The sequence below is a fragment of the Crocodylus siamensis genome, chromosome 5 (assembly GCF_052110815.1).
Source record: "Crocodylus siamensis isolate JL-2025a chromosome 5, ASM5211081v1, whole genome shotgun sequence".
NCBI classification, from domain to species: Eukaryota; Metazoa; Chordata; order Crocodylia; family Crocodylidae; genus Crocodylus; species Crocodylus siamensis.
This window is the reverse complement of record NC_143399.1, coordinates 187,613,896-187,631,656: the sequence shown is the minus strand read 5'-3', so window position 1 is coordinate 187,631,656 and position 17,761 is coordinate 187,613,896. Positions and strand designations below refer to the sequence as shown.

At 41.1% G+C, this 17,761-nt stretch overlaps 1 protein-coding gene across 4 annotated transcripts in view; it reads left to right on the top strand.

The window, feature by feature from the left end:
- Nucleotides 1-17,761, top strand: part of NRP1 (neuropilin 1) — a 153,352-nt gene that overhangs the window by 97,535 nt on the left and 38,056 nt on the right. For all 4 annotated transcript variants that reach the window (XM_090047542.1, XM_090047543.1, XM_090047541.1 and 1 more), the window contains exon 7: nucleotides 15,757-15,912. In XM_090047542.1, the coding sequence (XP_089903668.1) occupies nucleotides 15,757-15,912 (156 nt within the window). The remainder of the gene's footprint in view (nucleotides 1-15,756; nucleotides 15,913-17,761) is intronic.

The window sequence follows — 17,761 nt, the reverse complement described above, 5'->3', positions numbered from 1 at the left end:
AGAGTACAGAAAGATACAGCCATTTTCCTTTCTAAATATTAGTACCATTATAAACCATGACACAGCCCAGGACCTAGGTTAACTGATCCAGGATAAAGCTCTTTTACCCGTACTTATTGACAAGGAAACAAATTATACAGTTTGACAACAAGTAGTGAAACAATATGGTAAAACCCTAGAAAACAGGTGCTAGTGCAAACCAAAAGAATCACCAGCTTTTCCCTAAGGAACCCAGAGAGGGGTTAGGGACGTTTGGAGAACTGCACAAAACTCTTTGCACTGCTTTTGCCTCTTTTTTCTCATTTTCCTGCAATGCTTTGTGCCTTCCTCTAAGTTTCTCCAAATTGTTGGTGCTGGACAGGGGGATAGGGAAAAGAAAGAAAAATATTTTCTAAAACAAAGATAACAATGTTTTTCTTTGAAAGAAAATTAATTTCCAAATATTCATCAGTTTTATTTTAAAAACAATTAAGCCTTATACATGCTTGAATCAAGACAAGCTATTTCAGTTCAGGTTGAATGAAACATTTCATTTGACAACATATCCCTTGTTTGCACAGCTCAACTTCACAACTCAGCCCTGCCTCCCCTCCCCCTCTCCATCACCATGCAGGGGAACAACATCAGTTCCACGGCAGCCAGGGCCCTCTGCAAACATGAAGGAGGATGCAGGATTTGTTTCTAAGTACAGCAGTAGCAAATTCATTTACAAGATAGGGCAAGTGTCAAATTGCAGGAGAGGTAGAAAGCAAGAACAAGAAGTGGATGACTGAGGGGAGCAGCTAGTAATATAGTGCTGTAGGTCAGAGCACACAGTTGAGGCATGTTCTAATAAGCGCAGTTGCTACCGAGCTAAAGAGCTTTGTTCCTCTGGGCCTGCCCCTGCATTGTGGATGACAGACGTATTGCTGAGAACCTCACTGAGACTGTTGAACATTTTTGCTCATTCTGTCCACACCTGTAAAGTGGTATGAAGCTGAGGGGCTTACAAGTCCTGTGAGTCCATCCATTTTCCCCCAACCATGCCACAGGGATTCTGTTGCTCTGTTGCCTTTTGCCTCCTCTGTCTGTGTTTTTTCTCACTATTTTGTCTGAGTTTAATTCTGCTTTATCTGCTAGGTGACACTGTCACAGCAACAGCAAAAAAATTAAAGCAGAAGGTTAAATGAGATTCCCTCCAAGTAGTAAATACCTGCCCATGAGAAAGCAGTTCAACTTCTCTTTCATGTTTTTTGTTCTCTCCCTGCTGAGAAGACAGGAGGAATAGAGGGGTGTATTTCAGCAGGGAAAGAATTCCATTTTTGGTTCACCTCTAATGTTTTCATTCAGGGGTTTTTTTTTAATTCATCTACAAAAAGGCATCAGTGTTAACTTCATAGCTGTCTGATAAACAAAAGCTTCCAGCAGAGAAAACACAGTTGACCAAACATTAAACTGAGTCTCATCTCATCTGTTCTCAGGAACAACTGGCTTCTCTTCAGAGACTGACTGTTTACACATAACTTCTAACAACCAGCTGTACCTATGTAGCCTGTTCTTTCTCTTCTTTGTGGCCTCCTATGTTGAAATCATTGGGCCAAATTTATTCCTGGTGCAGCTTTAACAACTAAAGCTATTTCAAGGATAAACTTGTCCCTTTGTGGCATAAATTGGGAAAGCAGTACATTTGAGCTAATTACACTTAAGGCTGGGAATTGTTTTAATATAAAGTGGCTTTCTGACCTGTCCCTCCTAGTCACTTTCCTCCATTCATCATCGCGACTCCTATTAAGATCAAGTTCTACTGATGACACATATGGCCCGTGTTGTATAGAAATAAGTCTAAAATTCTGTGCCCCAAAAATTAACTACTCTTGCCAATGACCATTTTTATAGTGACTTTCCCACAGAGGACATTCCACTCCCGTGTTTGCTTTCCAAAACCAAAATTAGATTGCTGTGCCGTTTATACAGCCAGAAGGGAGTAATTTCTGCAGAACAGAGGTGGGGAGCGCCGAAGATGAGAATAGAGGCTCTAGGACATCATCCTCTGACCATGAAAAACCCTCAAAATGAAATCCATGCGAGTGAAACTAAAATCATGCTGGAAAAAGGGTAGAACTGAGGAACAGCCACACTGCACATCGAGCATTTATACACATACATTTTCATGCTCCGAGATTAATCGAGTTTGCTCTGCACACGAGCTGACGTGCAGTACACTGCATCACACAGATTCAGAGATTCATAGAAGTTGGGTCAGAACAGACTTTGTAGCTCATCAAGTCCGACCCCCTGCCTTGGGCAGGAGAGAAAACAGGGCTCAGATGACCCCAGCCAGGTAGACATCAAGCCTCTGCTTAAAGACCCCCAGGGTAGAAGCCATCACCACTTCCCTTGGAAGTTGGTTCCAGAACCTAGCCACCTTGACTGAAGTAGTGCCTTCGGATGTCTTGTCTAAACCTACTCTCTAACAACTTGTGGCCGTTATTCCTTGTTACCCCAGGGGGTGCTGGGGGGAGCAAGGTCTCTCCCAAACCCCGCTGGTCCCCCCAATTGAGTTTATAGACGGCCACCAGGTTCCCCCTCAGCCTTCTTTTGCAAAGGCTGAACAGGTTAAGGTCCCATAGCGTCTCTTCGTAGGGTCTGCCCTGCTGTCCCTGAATCATGCGGGTGGCCCTCCTCTTGACCCTCTCAATGTTGTCCACATTCCTCCTGAAGTGCAGCGCCCAGAACTGGACACAGTACTCCAACTGCGGCCTGACTAGTGTCACATAGAGGGGGAGGATCACCTCCCTGGCCCTGCTTGAGATGCATCTGTGGATGTATGACAAGGTACGGTTAGCCCTACTGACCGTGACCTTGCATTGTCAGCCCCTGTTCATCTTGGAGTCAATATACATGCAGTTGTATAAGCAGTGAAATGCACATCAGTGCACAGAAAATGGTGGCCTTCAATATGTTTTTGTTCAAAAGCATGCTACCACCATTTTCTCAGCACTGACGCACATTTTGCCAGTTATACAATTGCATAAGATGCAGCGCCAGGTGCTTTTAAAAGCCCCCAGCGCTGCAGCACGTGCATATGTACTAATGCCAAGTCCCTTTCAGCTACTGATGGCCAAGTGAAACGTTCAGAGTAGTTCATGCAGTTTGAATCATCATTAACTAGTCTCTATACTGTTCCTACTTGCTCTCCACCTCCTCTGGAATTGAAGGAGAGTGAATGGCAGCAGGTACCCTTCCAATGCCATGCTGTTACTACTAAATAGTAACTATCAAATGGAACTCACCTTCTGCTGGGTTACAAGCCTTGCCACATCACTTTCTGAAACACTGTGAAGTAATCTTGGACGTAATATTGGTATGCATTTCTCTCTCAATCTCTCTCTCTCTCTCTCTCTCTCCTGCTTTCTCACCACAGCATCTAGATATAGACTGCATACAGGTGTTCATTTTTACTGGTAATTTCTATGAAATTATTACTAGTAGAAAAATAGCCCTGGAGCTGGAACATACGTATCTTCTATCCCTTTGGCTAAAGAGCTACACAGACAAGCTCTCCAGCCAGGGGACACTATGGCTAGGGACAGGCATTCAAAAAGCCTGAGCCTGAATTGATTCACTTTTCACAGGTTAATCTAACCTGGCTAGACTAAATCAGTTTGTAACTGCACAGACATCTCAGACATGCAGGTAAATGCCTCAATGGCTCAGGCTAGAAGCAAGAGGGTGCTAAAGCAGCCATCCCATGCCTTCTACAGTGCTTAGCTGAATGGGAGTGTGTGGCCAGACTCAGCCAGGTAGCTCTGATCAGGGAAGAACCGCCCCCCGCCCCCCACCAGCCCAGCGGGGAATTGATGGCAAAGTGTTTATCACCCCAACTCAGTGTTTATCACCCCATTAAGAAAACAACAGAGGAACATTACCAGCTACCTGTTGATTCTGCCTTTGTCCAGTCTGCCATAGCATGGATGATAGCTAGCATGTGGGCTGCTAGCTAATATATGCACACCTCTCAGCAAGGCAGAAAGAGTGATGAGGGGGAGAGGGAAGAGCAGCCTGCAGTCTCTGCCAGAGCTCCAACCAGGAAGCAGAGGAGAGGGGCCAGCTTTTCTGTGGAGCAAAGAGCCCCACCCAGCCCAGACAGCATGGGAGTCTGGTTTAACTTAAACCAGCAAGGGGTCTGGAACAGACAGTACATAAACTGGTTTGACCCAAATCAGTTAAATCTGATATTGCATCCAGTCAGGTTTAGCTCAAACCGGTTTCAGCTATTTTCAAACTAGTTTATATGCACTGAACATACGTTCTATTACAGTTTTAAACCAGTTTCTGATCATTTAAACGGGTTTATGTGTAATGTCTGCCCCTAGCCTAAAAGGCCCATTACTTGGCAGCCTATCCTCTCCTTTGCCTGAGAGAGGGGCAGGTTGTTAGTAGGCAACTCCCTGGGTTTTAAATGGTCTCATGCAGTCCAGAACTCCACCCCCCCATGCCTTTTCCAGAAACTCCCTCATGTGCTGCTTCCCAGACAGACTGCACATAGGGTGATTTGAAGCCAGAAGCATTGGGAAGCAGAGCCAGGGAGAGCCTCCCTGGACCTCAGTCCCAGCTCCAAAGCTTTTAGCTTGCTGCATGTATCACCCAACTAAGTGGCACACAAAGAATTTAAGGCCTGAGGGCCAGGAACTGGGCTTGGGGATAGGCTCTCTGAGCCCAATTCCCAAATCCCAGGTTTTCCAATCCTGTCTCCACCACTCAGTTGGGCAGCAGGGGGAAGCTAGAAAGAACTACAAAGTCCCCCAGCCTTTTCCCTAAACTAGGGACTACTGTAAGAGGCAAAGAGCAGTGGCTGCTGCTTCTTACTCCTCCTAGGCCAGTCCCAGGAACCAGTAGCACAACAAAGCCCACTTCCACTCCTCACAGTGGGGACTCTGTTGTGAGAAATGAGCAGGTAGCTTGAGGCACTGCTGCCTCTGCCCAGTTCTCAGTGCCCAGGAACAGGGCAGACTAAGCTGCTGCAGACAAAGGCTGTAGACAAGCAGTCTATGAGAAGGGTGGAAAAATCTACTCCTGAAACTTTCCTAGGAACCACTTCTACCTGGTTGGAGTTTAGTTATTTTTCTCCCAGAACTGGCATTTTTGTTCTGGGAGAAATAGCATGAACAGTGTACACTCGTGTTTTCTACTGGGGAAACAGCAATTCTCAGAGTAGAAATGTAACACTTATAGATAGTCATAGTCATTGGCTTTTTCTCCATGGGGAATACATAAAACCTATACATTTAAAGACTTAGTATTAGGCTATCAGGAAACAAAGGGTAATTTATGTTATGTTTAATGCAAGAATTGTGGAGTCATTTTTTGGGCTATCCAGCTTGGTGGTAGGCCTGTGTGAAGCGGATAGTATTCGCTTCAGATGCAGATTCAGCCTAGTCAGGGGACATCGTTTTGATTCGGTGATTCAAATCACTGTCCTGAGTTGATTCAACCACATCGATTTGGAGATTCAGCCACCACCAAATTGGCCAAATCTCCTAATCAAACAGGCCCCATCCCCCACCTGCTCTCCCAGCCCGGTCAATGGCTTCCCCACCCAGCCCCAGTGTCCCAACTCTTTCAAAAAAAACCAGGGAAAGAAAAGCCTGAAAAAGCCTCACCAGGTCCTGCCAGGCAGGGGAGCAATCCCTGCTGCACCCCACTGCCCCACATTGCATGGGGGGGCTCTGCTATGATCTCCATCCCCCGTCTGCTCTCCCAGCCCCATCAATGGCTGCCCCACCCGGCCCCAACATCCCAGCAGTTTGGTTTTTTTTAAAGCCCCCACTCACTGGCTCCTGCCAGGCAGGGTGAGGAGTGATCCCCGCGGCCCTCCACTGCCCCATGCTGCGTGGGTGACTCTGCCACAAGCCCCCAGAAGCCCCGATGGCTGCTGCAGTATCCAGTGAGTGCAGGGCTTCTTTTTTTTTTTTAAGAGCTGGGATGATGGGGCCAGGCGGGGCAGCCATTGACAGGGCTGGGAGAGCAAGTGGGGGTTGGGGGTGCTCAGGGGACCTGGGCCTGCCTGGGGTCCCCCCATGGTCCCCTACCCCCTCCTCTAGCCACCCCCCCACCTCCTACTTACTGGCACAGAGTCCGGGTGCAGTTTCCTGTGGTGGTGCGTGGGGACTGCCTGAATCTCCAAAGCTCTCCAAAACTATCTGAATCTTTTCCAAATCAATTCAGAGAGCTCAAATGGATTTGGATCTTTTTATTGGTCTTCCGATTTGATTTGGATTCAAAGATTCAGCCACTGAATCAGGCTGAATCTCCTCCTAATTGAATCAGCACCCGAAGCTTCATACAGCTCTACTTGACAGTTCTCCCTTTGAAAAGGAAATATGACTTTGAACCTGATTTGCAGAGATTGGGCCAAATTTCTAGAATGACACAACTACTGATTCCAAGAAGCCATGGATATTCACATTAACACAGCCTGCTTACCTATCTCTATGCACATGGATATGAGCCCTATCCTGTAAAAAGAAAAGAAGATGGCTCTTTTAAAAAATGTTGATTTACCCATTTTACGATAATTTTTGTTGACATACCCATACCACCAATCCTTCTAAAGAATCCACTTGTACAAAACCCTGGTGATTTTAGTGGGACACTTCTTGCATGAAAGAGATTACACAGGCAGATATCTCTGCTTGCTCAAGGTCTGAATCATGAGAAGTTATATTCATCATAATATATCATCCTCCTACTTACTAGCTTCCTTCTATCACATTAGTATGGGTGATAAAGCAGAAAAATAGGGAGCAACTAAGGTTATATGTGCATGCTTACATGCATAAAGTATTATACTTTGATTCAAAATTTCAAAGATTATTAGGTAATGGGGCTATGATCTCCACAGGACTTACTTACCTTGGCTTAGTGTAACTGGAACAGAGTAAAAGGATTTCACAGCACAACTCTATGGGTGAAATTTGACAGTCACACAAAGCCTAGGCATTCACCTGTAAAATAATTTGTCTGCGAGTCTTTGTGGTGCTTGCTTTTCATTTATGAAAGTTAGTTTGTTCAGTTACTTTGAGAAAAATCTTACAATTATGTTCTTCCATTAGAAGAGACTGGCTCTGTAAGTATTGCTACACAGTTTTCCAGTTCTATAATTTTTAACACAAACTTGAGAAGGGTACGCTCAGACTACACAAAACACTTGTCTTCATTCCAGATTGCAGGATTAAGATCAGGTTTAAAAATAAATGTAAATTACAAATAAGTATTCAAAAGGCCTTAATTAAAAGTATTAAGTTCCTGAATCATTTATTGCTCAGCAAGGATTCCTAAGTATTTTTTGATGAAAAAGGGCCATTCACATTTTTTCCTTTATCTGACCAAGTCATTGTAAATGTCCAAGTTATCCATCTGCAAGTTAATGTAGTGTTGAAGCAAAGGTTTTCATTTTAAAGAAGTAATATTTCACAGTAAGATATGCTCCCAGAAGATGTAAAACAATCTTTCTAAAGCATGGGGAGTTAATCAGCCGTTCTGTTCGCTGCTACAGAGTAGTTTCAAATTGCAGAAGGTGCTGATTACTTGGATCCTAGAGTCCATAGAAATCCAAATACTATTACATTTTTCATTCTTCGTTATCAGAATTTATTGTATCTCAGTGTCCAGGTTCTAAGGAGTTATCAAGTAAGAAATAAATTTGGAAGAGGAGATTTTTCTAATTCATCTGAATGTAATTTACTACATCAGAAAATTAAAAAAATACTTAAGGTAGAAATGAGTGTTTGAAGGCCCTTTTCTTACCATTGTATCTGCTGTGAATGCATTTCACAAAATCCATTTAGCCCGTTTCAGCAGAATATTGCATCCCCCATGCTTTTAAATCCAACTCTTTCCAAAGACTAACACTATAAATATCACACAGAGCTAATGTATGCTGGGGCAGTGCTTCTCCCACCCCACTAACAGCATTTTCTCTTTCACATTTGATCTTGATAGTTTCCATACTGGAGCAACTTGGTTTGCTGAATTCTGGAAATGTCTCAAGTTGAAATGCTAGTGTATTAACCTGCTGTACTGAGTCTCTTTTGTTTCTCTTTACCAGAGTGCTGCTTGCCAATTTTTACAACTACAGCAGATTTTACTATTCAAACAGAACCAGATGGAACACCAGTTCAAAGAACATGTCAGAATTAAATATTTCTTTTTTAATTAGTTGCTTCTGATTTATGCAAAAAAAATTAACATAAGAGTGGGAGAATGTGCCATGAATCCAGATGCAACACGGCCCTCACAAGCATTATCTTTTCTGTGTCAAAGAAAGAGGTCTTTTCTTTTCATTTGTCTTTTTCTAGTTTTCTTTTCTTTTTTTACTTAATTTTTCTTACACGTTATGTCCTTTTCTTTCATAACCATGCATGGTGATGACAATGGCTAATACTCCTTTATACCTTGCAGCTATACTTTTATCATTTTTCAGAGTTTTGTCCTATAGAAGCTGGCTAATCTGCCTCTAAGAAAAATCTCTCTCTACTCAAACTGCAACACCAGTGTTAGTATCTGAATGCAGCAGTCTGCTTGAATTTGTTCCTTGTTTTCAGATGGGGAAGGGTTTACACTTTACTGCTGCAAATCAGCAATGGAAATTTAGGAAAATAACTCAGAGTATGAGGAGTATTTCTGCTGTAAAAGCAAGTACATTTGTTGTTTAGCTGGTAGGAGATTTTAATCCTTTGATACAAATGTTTGCCCATCTTCTCTTTCATGCGTATGTTTAATACCTGTTTTTGAAAACTCACTTATACCTTAATGCAGAGCATCCCCTAAGGATGCTCTGCATTAAGGACTGCACTTAAACACATGTTTAATATTAAGCACATAAGCAATATCAAGCGTGTGATTTTCTGATTTGGGACCCTAGCAGTGCTCCTGCTGAAGTCAATGAGAAATGCCCTGTTGAATTCACTGATGCAGGATAGAGTCTCATGAACAAGAATATTTTCTGTGTGCAGCTGCTATTAACATCAGAAGAAATTGTGCAGAAAGATGAAGGAAAACCAACAGATCTTTTTTTTTCTTTTTTTGTTTTGCTAAAAGCCAAGCTGAAAGTTTATATCTACTGTGCCATTTGGAATTATGTTTTTATAATGACCAAAATTTCAAGGACAGGCTACTGGGATTAATTTGATTGCTAACCAAATCAATAGAATTTCTTTATCGTTTCTATTAAAGACTCTACTATTTCCTGTTTGACACTGTAATCTTTGTGACTTAAATACTGATAAAAAAGGAAATAAAAATAGTTCTGTATACAGCATGAGACAGTGATTGATCAATCAGCTTAACACCAAGTACTAATAAAGCATATAGGCTATGCTAATTAAAGAAGATGCTGAACAACTCTTGTTAAAAGAAATAGTGGAACAATGAAGTATAGAGTTTAATCTGACTCAAAAGCAATACATGTTATCTAAGGAAATGACATAATTCACCAAAAATATTTACTTTGGTATGTAGTGTCAAGTGATGGATTATACAGCTTTTCAAGCCACAAGAGATGCTCACAACAAAAAGCTTCCTGTTGTTAATCAAACTCCAGCTCTTTGTCCTTTATTTTCTCAGGCTGTTGAACAGACCTATAGTCAGGGTGTTGAAGCTGGTAGCAACCTCTCCCTTGCCATAATGGCCTCAGTGGACTATATTTTATTGAACGAGGCAGATTTTCCTTTTGCGGTGGGGGGAAAGCTTTTGAGACCCTGACATGATTATATATGTTTGTAGGAAGCAAGGATATTCATTTCTTGTCTTGCAGGTTGCATGGTGGTCTTTAACCAGGAGTTTGCTGAGATTTGCTGCATGATTTACTGTGTGGTGCTAACTATGCTTCTTTACCCTCCTACTTAAATGGGTTGGAATAAAATGTGTGCATCGCTTTTTGCATATCTATATCTATAACGTGTCATCTGCAATTCCTAAGACAATAACCTATTTTTACTGGTTGCTAAGAGGCACTGTAGAATAAGAAGGGGAAAATTGTTCATACATAGAAACATTCAGCATCTTGCAATCTAGTTTCACTGGAAAGGAGTTGCTTTAAGATGCCCAATGCAGTAAGTGAGAATGCCAGTTTACTTTTCATAAGACTATTTCTCTACCAGAAAAATGGTATGTTTGATTTTTTTTTCTCATTTCATGTAAACTAGAGGAGCAGTCCTGTAAACATCTGTCATCATGTGCAGCACTCACCAGTAGTCTCATCATCACAATACTTTCAGCAGTGACTGTGGGATCAGGCCCTAATATGTCATTTCTGATCAGGCATATACATTTTAATCTGAATGACACAACCAAAGTCTGAAGAAAACTACGGAGGTACAGCATTCAAGACTAGAATGGGAAGTGAGGCATCACAATACCAGCTTTGGAGACTGAGTAGACTAGCTCAGATAACATGCACACAAACTGCAATAACTTTTACAAAATAGTTTGCATCCCATAAAATAAATGCCAGATGTTTATTTATCACTCACACACGCAGAGTGAAATGTCAAATAATTTTAGGGACTGCATTTGATGTTTAGCTTCAGAAGAACAGTCTTTCATCACCACATCCCTCTGCAGCTCATTTTAACGTGAAACAGAAGTTCCTCAAACTAAAGAACAAAAATGCATCTAATATAAAACAAAAAGCCAGCTGTCAAATATTCCTGTTCATCTCATAACCAGAAATGGCTTGATGGAATTTAACAAACTCTGTACATGATCATGCTTGGAAGCCATTGCAGAAGTGATGCAGTGACCCAACTGAAAAGCGTTGGCATAGTTCCCCCAATACTTAGAACCCCCTAAAAATACCTAATATGAGAATATCTAATGGAATTATAGAATAGTTTTCCTAGAGTTTCTGCCCTCTGAAGATGACACTAGGAAATTGTATCACTGGGCAGCTGTGTCATAATATATTTTTGGGACCTTCAGGTTTCAGTGGGCATGTATTTGCGTGTGGCTAAACTTAATGCGCCTTTGCTTAAGGCAATTTAGGCGTGTGTCTACATGTGGACATGCTAATGCGCATTAAAGCATATTAAATTTAGGTGCAAAAAGCTAAATCATATTAGCGCATGTGCAGACTCACTAATGTGCATTAATGCAGTGTCTATCCATTGACACATGCTGCGTTAATGTGCATTAGCTAATGTGACTGCTTCATGCAGGTATCAAATTTAGGCTCAAGTAGCCTAAAATCACCACGCACTTGCAGACACATGCCCTTAAAGTGCCTTAAATTAAGCTAATGTGCGTTGAATGTGCACATGTAGACACACCCAGTGTATAGTAAGAATTTGGGTAATATAAGTTGAAACTCAGCTTGATGCAGAGACCTATACAACATTTAAAACCCTTACACTGAGTATGTGCAGAGGTGGATTATGCCCACATGGCCTTTCTCTAAACATATTATAAAGCTTTACATATCCTTAATGAACATAGAAATGAGAACATGAGGGAGGAAAATGCAATGCTGGATATCAAAAGGGATTAATAAAAAGAATTCTTATTGCTATTATGTGAGAGCAAGTTTAGAAGTATAGAAGAATGTGTCAAATGGTTTCCAGTGTAGTTCTCCATATACCTGTTGCTTCTATGACCCTGCTTAGTAAAAGGATTAATAAACTCGGGGTTAGCTCCAGAAAAAGAGTAAAGCCAGCAATTCTCAACCTTTGTAGATTCAGGACACCTCTCAGAAAATGCCAGCTCTTAGTTTTTGCTCATTTTTCCCTACAGAAAACAATAGAGCAACTTTTCTGTTTCAAAGAACTCAGAAAGACCACAACAGGTCAGGATGTTTTTGACACTAGGGATTCCTATTTGAAATCCCTGGGTTTATCTTGTGAATCATTTGTAAGTGTCTGCACACACCAAATTGCACTAAGGGTGGTACCCTGCATCACCCTTAAAGGATCTCATGTCACTCTGGTTGAGAATCACTAAGTTAGGCACTATGACACCTAGTGTTATAATAGCTATTATTTTTGGTTCTAGGCTTCCTATACTATGCACAGGGAGAGTTAGTCACTTAAGCTTAGGATCCATAAAAGTCATCATGCTGAGTGGGGGGCCACCTAGGCTACCCAGAAGGACAGGGAAAAGAAAGAAGCACTTTCTCCATAGTCTGGGGGGGGCGGGGGTTTATGCTGGAGTTCAGGCAGTTGCCTAATTCTGTTTGGAATTTGCAACCCCAAGCCCTCTCCCAGAGTTAAATGAATACAACTTCTCAGAAAGCGTAACCTAAAATGTCATCTTTTTCTTTAGTACCCAGGAGTTAGTGCACTCACCTAGTTTGTGGAAGCCCAGGGTTCAATTTCCTTCTCTGACTGAGGAATTTTCAACATAACTTCCACATCCCAGGTGAATGGTCTTATCACAAGACCACAGGATGTTCTAGGGTGTGATATGCTCGGCCCCTGCTGCTGTTGAATAGCTGAAAATCCACTGAGACAGAAAAACAGCATGAATTCTCTAGCAGTTATGGCACCCTCCTCCAATAGAAAGACCTAGGTCCAGTACCTGCTGCACTTCATATCTTACAGCAGCACCATGGTGAGAAGCATGAGTTAGTTCCAAAATTGGAGGCACAGTAGTGCAGCTGTCCATCAGCCGGCCATATCATTCAGGCTAATTAGCCCAGAGGAGCAGGTCAAATTACCTCAGGCAGATCACTGTGCCGATGTAGCTCTTCTGGCTCCAGGGTCAGCAAAGCACTGCACTATACTTTGTCAAAACATACCATCTCATTTAGACCTAGCATGGGTATCTCTACATGGTGTTACATAGCTACATGTGGACAGACCCTCAAGTCTTTGGTGGACCTAGCTCTTGGTGGCTGAAAGGGCAGTTGTTTGCCAGTTATAATTTTTTGCCTTACAGTCAACTAGTCAAACTGTTCCCTTAGCCCTTGATGTTATGTTTTAGCCTGGCTTCAGATGTCTAGAACTCTAATAATAGACCATTGCTTGACTTCATTCATAATGAAGTACTTATTGTGTATTTTAAAAAGAAGAAAAAGAAAATCCACTAAAGTCATTTCAAATCAGTCGGAACAGTTCAGACTTGGGACCCTAATCATTTGAAAACTGAAGAGCTGTTTCAAATTTTAAGAGAAGCAGCAGTTCATTTAAATAACTCAGCACTACACTCCCTTAGACTTCTAGATTGTTGAGTGCACTTCAGCCTGGAACTGGATGTGGTATTGGACATGACTCAGTGCAGCACACTTTACAATCAGCAGAGTACAATTTTGAGAGCATTTCAAGTTAAACTGAGATTGCTCTGTGCCCAGATTCCCCCATTAACTTTCAGATTGCAACAATCTAACATTTGAGACTCTCTAGTTACTTTAAATCACTTGATTGTTTTTGTAAGGCAGTATTAGGATTTTTTTTTTTTGAGAGACAAGAGAGAGAGAAAGAGAGAATTTTTCCCAATTGCAAACAAAACTTTGCAGCATTTCAGTCCTAGAAGTTCAGATACTGGGGGGGGGGGGCTTCAGCAAGCTACAATGTAAGTATAGGCTTTACCAGCCTTAAAAACCATAGCAGATACAAGGGCTTTGCACTTAAAGCCAGTTCTATCCTTCCGACACAAGGCTACTGTTCTTGGTTGCAGAACTTCAAAACGACTTATATATGACATGAAAATTGAAATAGCAGCCAGTCTGTCCTGAATAACACTTCCTTCAGCTTTCTGAGTGCATGTTGATTTAACTGCTCCAGTGCCTTTGGCTGTATAACATACATCCAGGAAAAAGGATGCTTGTAAGACACTGGGGACATACATTCTGCATCCTGCATACTATGAAAATAATAAAAAGGCTGAGATATGCATGAGACACTAACAAAAGAGAGGTTACTTCAACATAGTTTCAACTTATTAATGTCTGGAAGATGCTGTTATTGAAAACGGATTATTTTAACCAAAATATAAGTATTTCATTCCTTAGTGATAGCTGTATTGCAACGAAAGAGACAATCTTTGTTTGTCTGTTTTACTTTTACAACCAAGTTCTTAAGCTTTAGTGGCTTATGTTGACTTAGAACTTAATTTTATAAATATATTTCATTCAGAATTAATTAAAAGTCTCACAGCACTGTTACAAATCAGTCTGTTTTAGTGTTTTGTAATGCTGCCCATCACTGTATTACCTAGGTAATTTCCATATGCAATCAAGAGCAAAGTCTTTACTCAACACTGTGGAATTGATAACTTTCCTCCATTTTTGGGGGGTATAGATTAATGTGACTGGTATTTTTGGATATTTTTTATATTGAAATTAAACAATTTGTTGGAAGAAAGAAACACTAGATTACAGATACTGATGAAGGCAGGTTAATGGATTCAATTTTAATGAAAATGTATCAATTACCATTTTCTCTAAAGAAGGGGTAAAGGAGCAGCAAAAGTTGCTCATCCCCATGCCTGTGCGAAAGCTTTCAGGTCAGCCTCAGTCCTTTAAATCAGGGGTGTAATGATCTGGCCCACGGGCTGAATCCTTCCTGCAAGACCTATCATCTGGCTCTGTGTGCCATCTGTGGGTCCCGGGCTAGACCTGCACGGTGCACATGGCTGGACCCAGTATGTGCTCCATTCAGTGCATGGGGCCAGATTCAGCACATGCTCCACGTAGTATGTGGGGCTGGATCTAGCATACATGTGGTACACAGCACACAAGGCCAGTCTAAGGCACTCACAGTACTCACACCAAACCAGCCCTGCATGCCGGATTCAGCACGTGGGGTTTGTATGTAGACCCTGATGCGTTTGACACCTTGCTTTAGATGTTGGCTGTGCATGGGTGTTTATGGCAGGGGGAAGGGGGGGAAGGGGAAGAAGAAAAGGCATCCAACATGCACACATACATACACACAATACAGACTTTATAGAAATGCATTTAAAGTATTCAATTCCTCAGCAGCCCATAAAATGTCATTATATTCTAATGATAAAGCTGCTCTGGGTTTGTCAGTTAAGAGAGGTATTAGCATTAACACTTAGCTATCTCTATTAAAAATATCATGCTTAATATGTCCTAGGAACTCAATTTTTCCTTTTTACTACTGCATAACACTAGTGGCTTATAATCATGTGACTGACTAAAAGCACCAAGGTCAGTCTCCTCCTCTTTTGCTTGCAGTTGAGCTCCCAGCTTTTAGAAGAAATTCTTTTTATTAGTCCCTTAGTGCATGACCTTGCACTTCATACTATTAAATTTCATACCATTTCTATTGCTCTAGGATTCAAGGTCATTCAGTTCTCCCTGTATGATATTCCAGTTCTTCCCTGTATTGACACTGTCTTCTTCCTTTGTGTCATCAGCAAATTTCAATATTAAACTCCTACTTCTTGTGGCAAGCTAATCAGTGAAACTGTTAAATAGGATCATAGTCAAAGCCAACTCTTGAGGAACTTCACTAGTTCCTGTGCAGGTGCCTCTTTTGTATGGAACAGAATATTTTTAACCTATAATTCCTCCTCTTCCTACTGAACAGGAGACTACTCCCATGTACTATGCTTACATAGTTTGGGAATAAGAAGTAACTGATGAAGTTACAGAACAGGATCTAAGGATGACATTACTATCAATATGTGAGACATGTCCCATATACATTTCTTACAGTCTTTAGAAAACAAGTTTTCTTCCTATAATTCCTTCCAAGTTTGTTGTAATATTATGGTTTAGCTGGATTGGCTACATCTCCATATTCATTACTGCAGGTGGATCTGGGCCTTATCCGCTTCGTCTCTGGCATTGGGACACAGGGAGCTACCTCGAAAGAAACTAACAAAATATATTATGTGAAAACATACCGAGTAGAGGTCAGCTCCAATGGAGAAGACTGGATTCCACTAAAAGAGGGAAATAAGCCTTCGGTAAGTCTTTTCTGTTTCAATTCACTGTTAACAAGTAGAATTAGGTTGTGTGGCACCTTAAAAACTCACTGGTTCAGAAAGCATAAGCTTTTGTAGAAAACAGCCTACTTCATCAGATGCTATGAATGGTCTCTAAGGTGCCACCCCTGCCCTGTTTGACTTCAGATTAACACTGCTAACTACCTCTCTCTTGACAATCAGTGAACTTTTAAACTGCTTGGTAAAAACCAGGAGTTTAAAAATGACTAAATCCAAAAATGAAGGTGTGGATTCAGCTTGGTAAGTGTTTCAAAATCAAGTTGCAGCACTCCAAATCCATTTATATGTATTCTTTCAAGGTGTTTTAATGATACACCAAATACTTCTCACCCTATGCATATGAGCAGTTGCACAGATGGCTATCCCAGTATTCCCAATAGTGTCCATTGTGGAATGAGAAGCTGAGAAGGTCAAATGCCATAATGAGGGTATACAAACCCATATATAAAGCAGTAGAACCATGGTGGAAGTGAGCTTTGCAGCTGATATTAGAACTCGTTGATTCCTGGCTCTCAGTCCTGGTTTCTGAAGAAATGCCTTTCAAAATCAAGCCATGCTTTCAAAATCAGATTTCTGTCATAAGCAACCTCAAATTGTAAGTTTTCCAAGGACAGTAACTTTTACATGGGCTCCTTTGTACATGGTGTGCTTTATTCATCAAAAGATTTTGCAACTCTCTTATTAGTTATAAGAAGTTTAAAAACCTTTCCCTTTGGTCAAAGTAAAGCAGATGGAAACTAGCAACATTTTTCTGTAGACCAGGATATTAAAAAAATAGCTGAACTGAATCTAAAGCAGAGGCTTACTCTCAATTTTACATCCTTATTTAAAAAACAAAAAGAGAGGGGGCTGGGACTACTGAACCAACAACAACCACATGAGGTTACAGAGTTCTTCAAGGAGGCCTTCATTCTGAAAGCTTTATGCTAAAATATAAACCAGAAGTTCCATGCATTTTAGCCAGAAACAATGCACAAAGCTCTTCCCCTCTCCGATTCACTCACTAAGAGCAATTCCTCATGGAAAGAATTTGCTAAGAGAGAGGTTAGAGCCAAGCATCAATGCAGAGGTTCTCCCTAGATAAAACATTCAGTTCACTAAAGACTTTAAGAAATAACTGCTTAGGTTGATGAGCTGATATCTGCAAGCCTCTGACCTCTCCTCCAGATCAGTGCAGCCACCGAGAATGACAAACAGGAAAGTTGGAGTTAAGTGTAAGAAACTGCCCAATCTCCCATAAAAGGACAATTCCTAAGATTATACATATGGAAACAACAGGAAATTTGGTTTCAGCGCTATTTGAGTAAGAAGCAGGAAACTGAGTCACCTTCTTTGGACAACGACTTTTCAAAGTTCTCATCCCATTACACAGGATCTGATTATCAGATACCAACAAGAAAATAAAGTCCAGTACAACATTTATTTTGAGGACTTTTATTGTTTGACTATTTGCCTTGAGGAGCATAGAGAGAATTTCATAAGACTAAAAGTAATTTGTTATAAAGATTAAATAGATTCCCACTATCCAATGCAAAAGAATTTTGTAAGGAGACATTTACAAAATGATAGGTTAACATAGTAACATTATACCCTGAAAAACTTATACTCCATAGACAAACAGAAGTGTATTTTTTTATCCTGATTCAGTAAAGGAACTTTCCACAATCTAGATGCAAATGATTCCTCAAAGAATTCAATCTAGATCTTTTATTAATTTAGATTTAGACAGAAACCCTACTTCATACCCTAGTATCTTTGTGCAAATCTTTAAGTGCAGAAGTCATTCAGCTGTACTAGGTAGGCAGCTGAG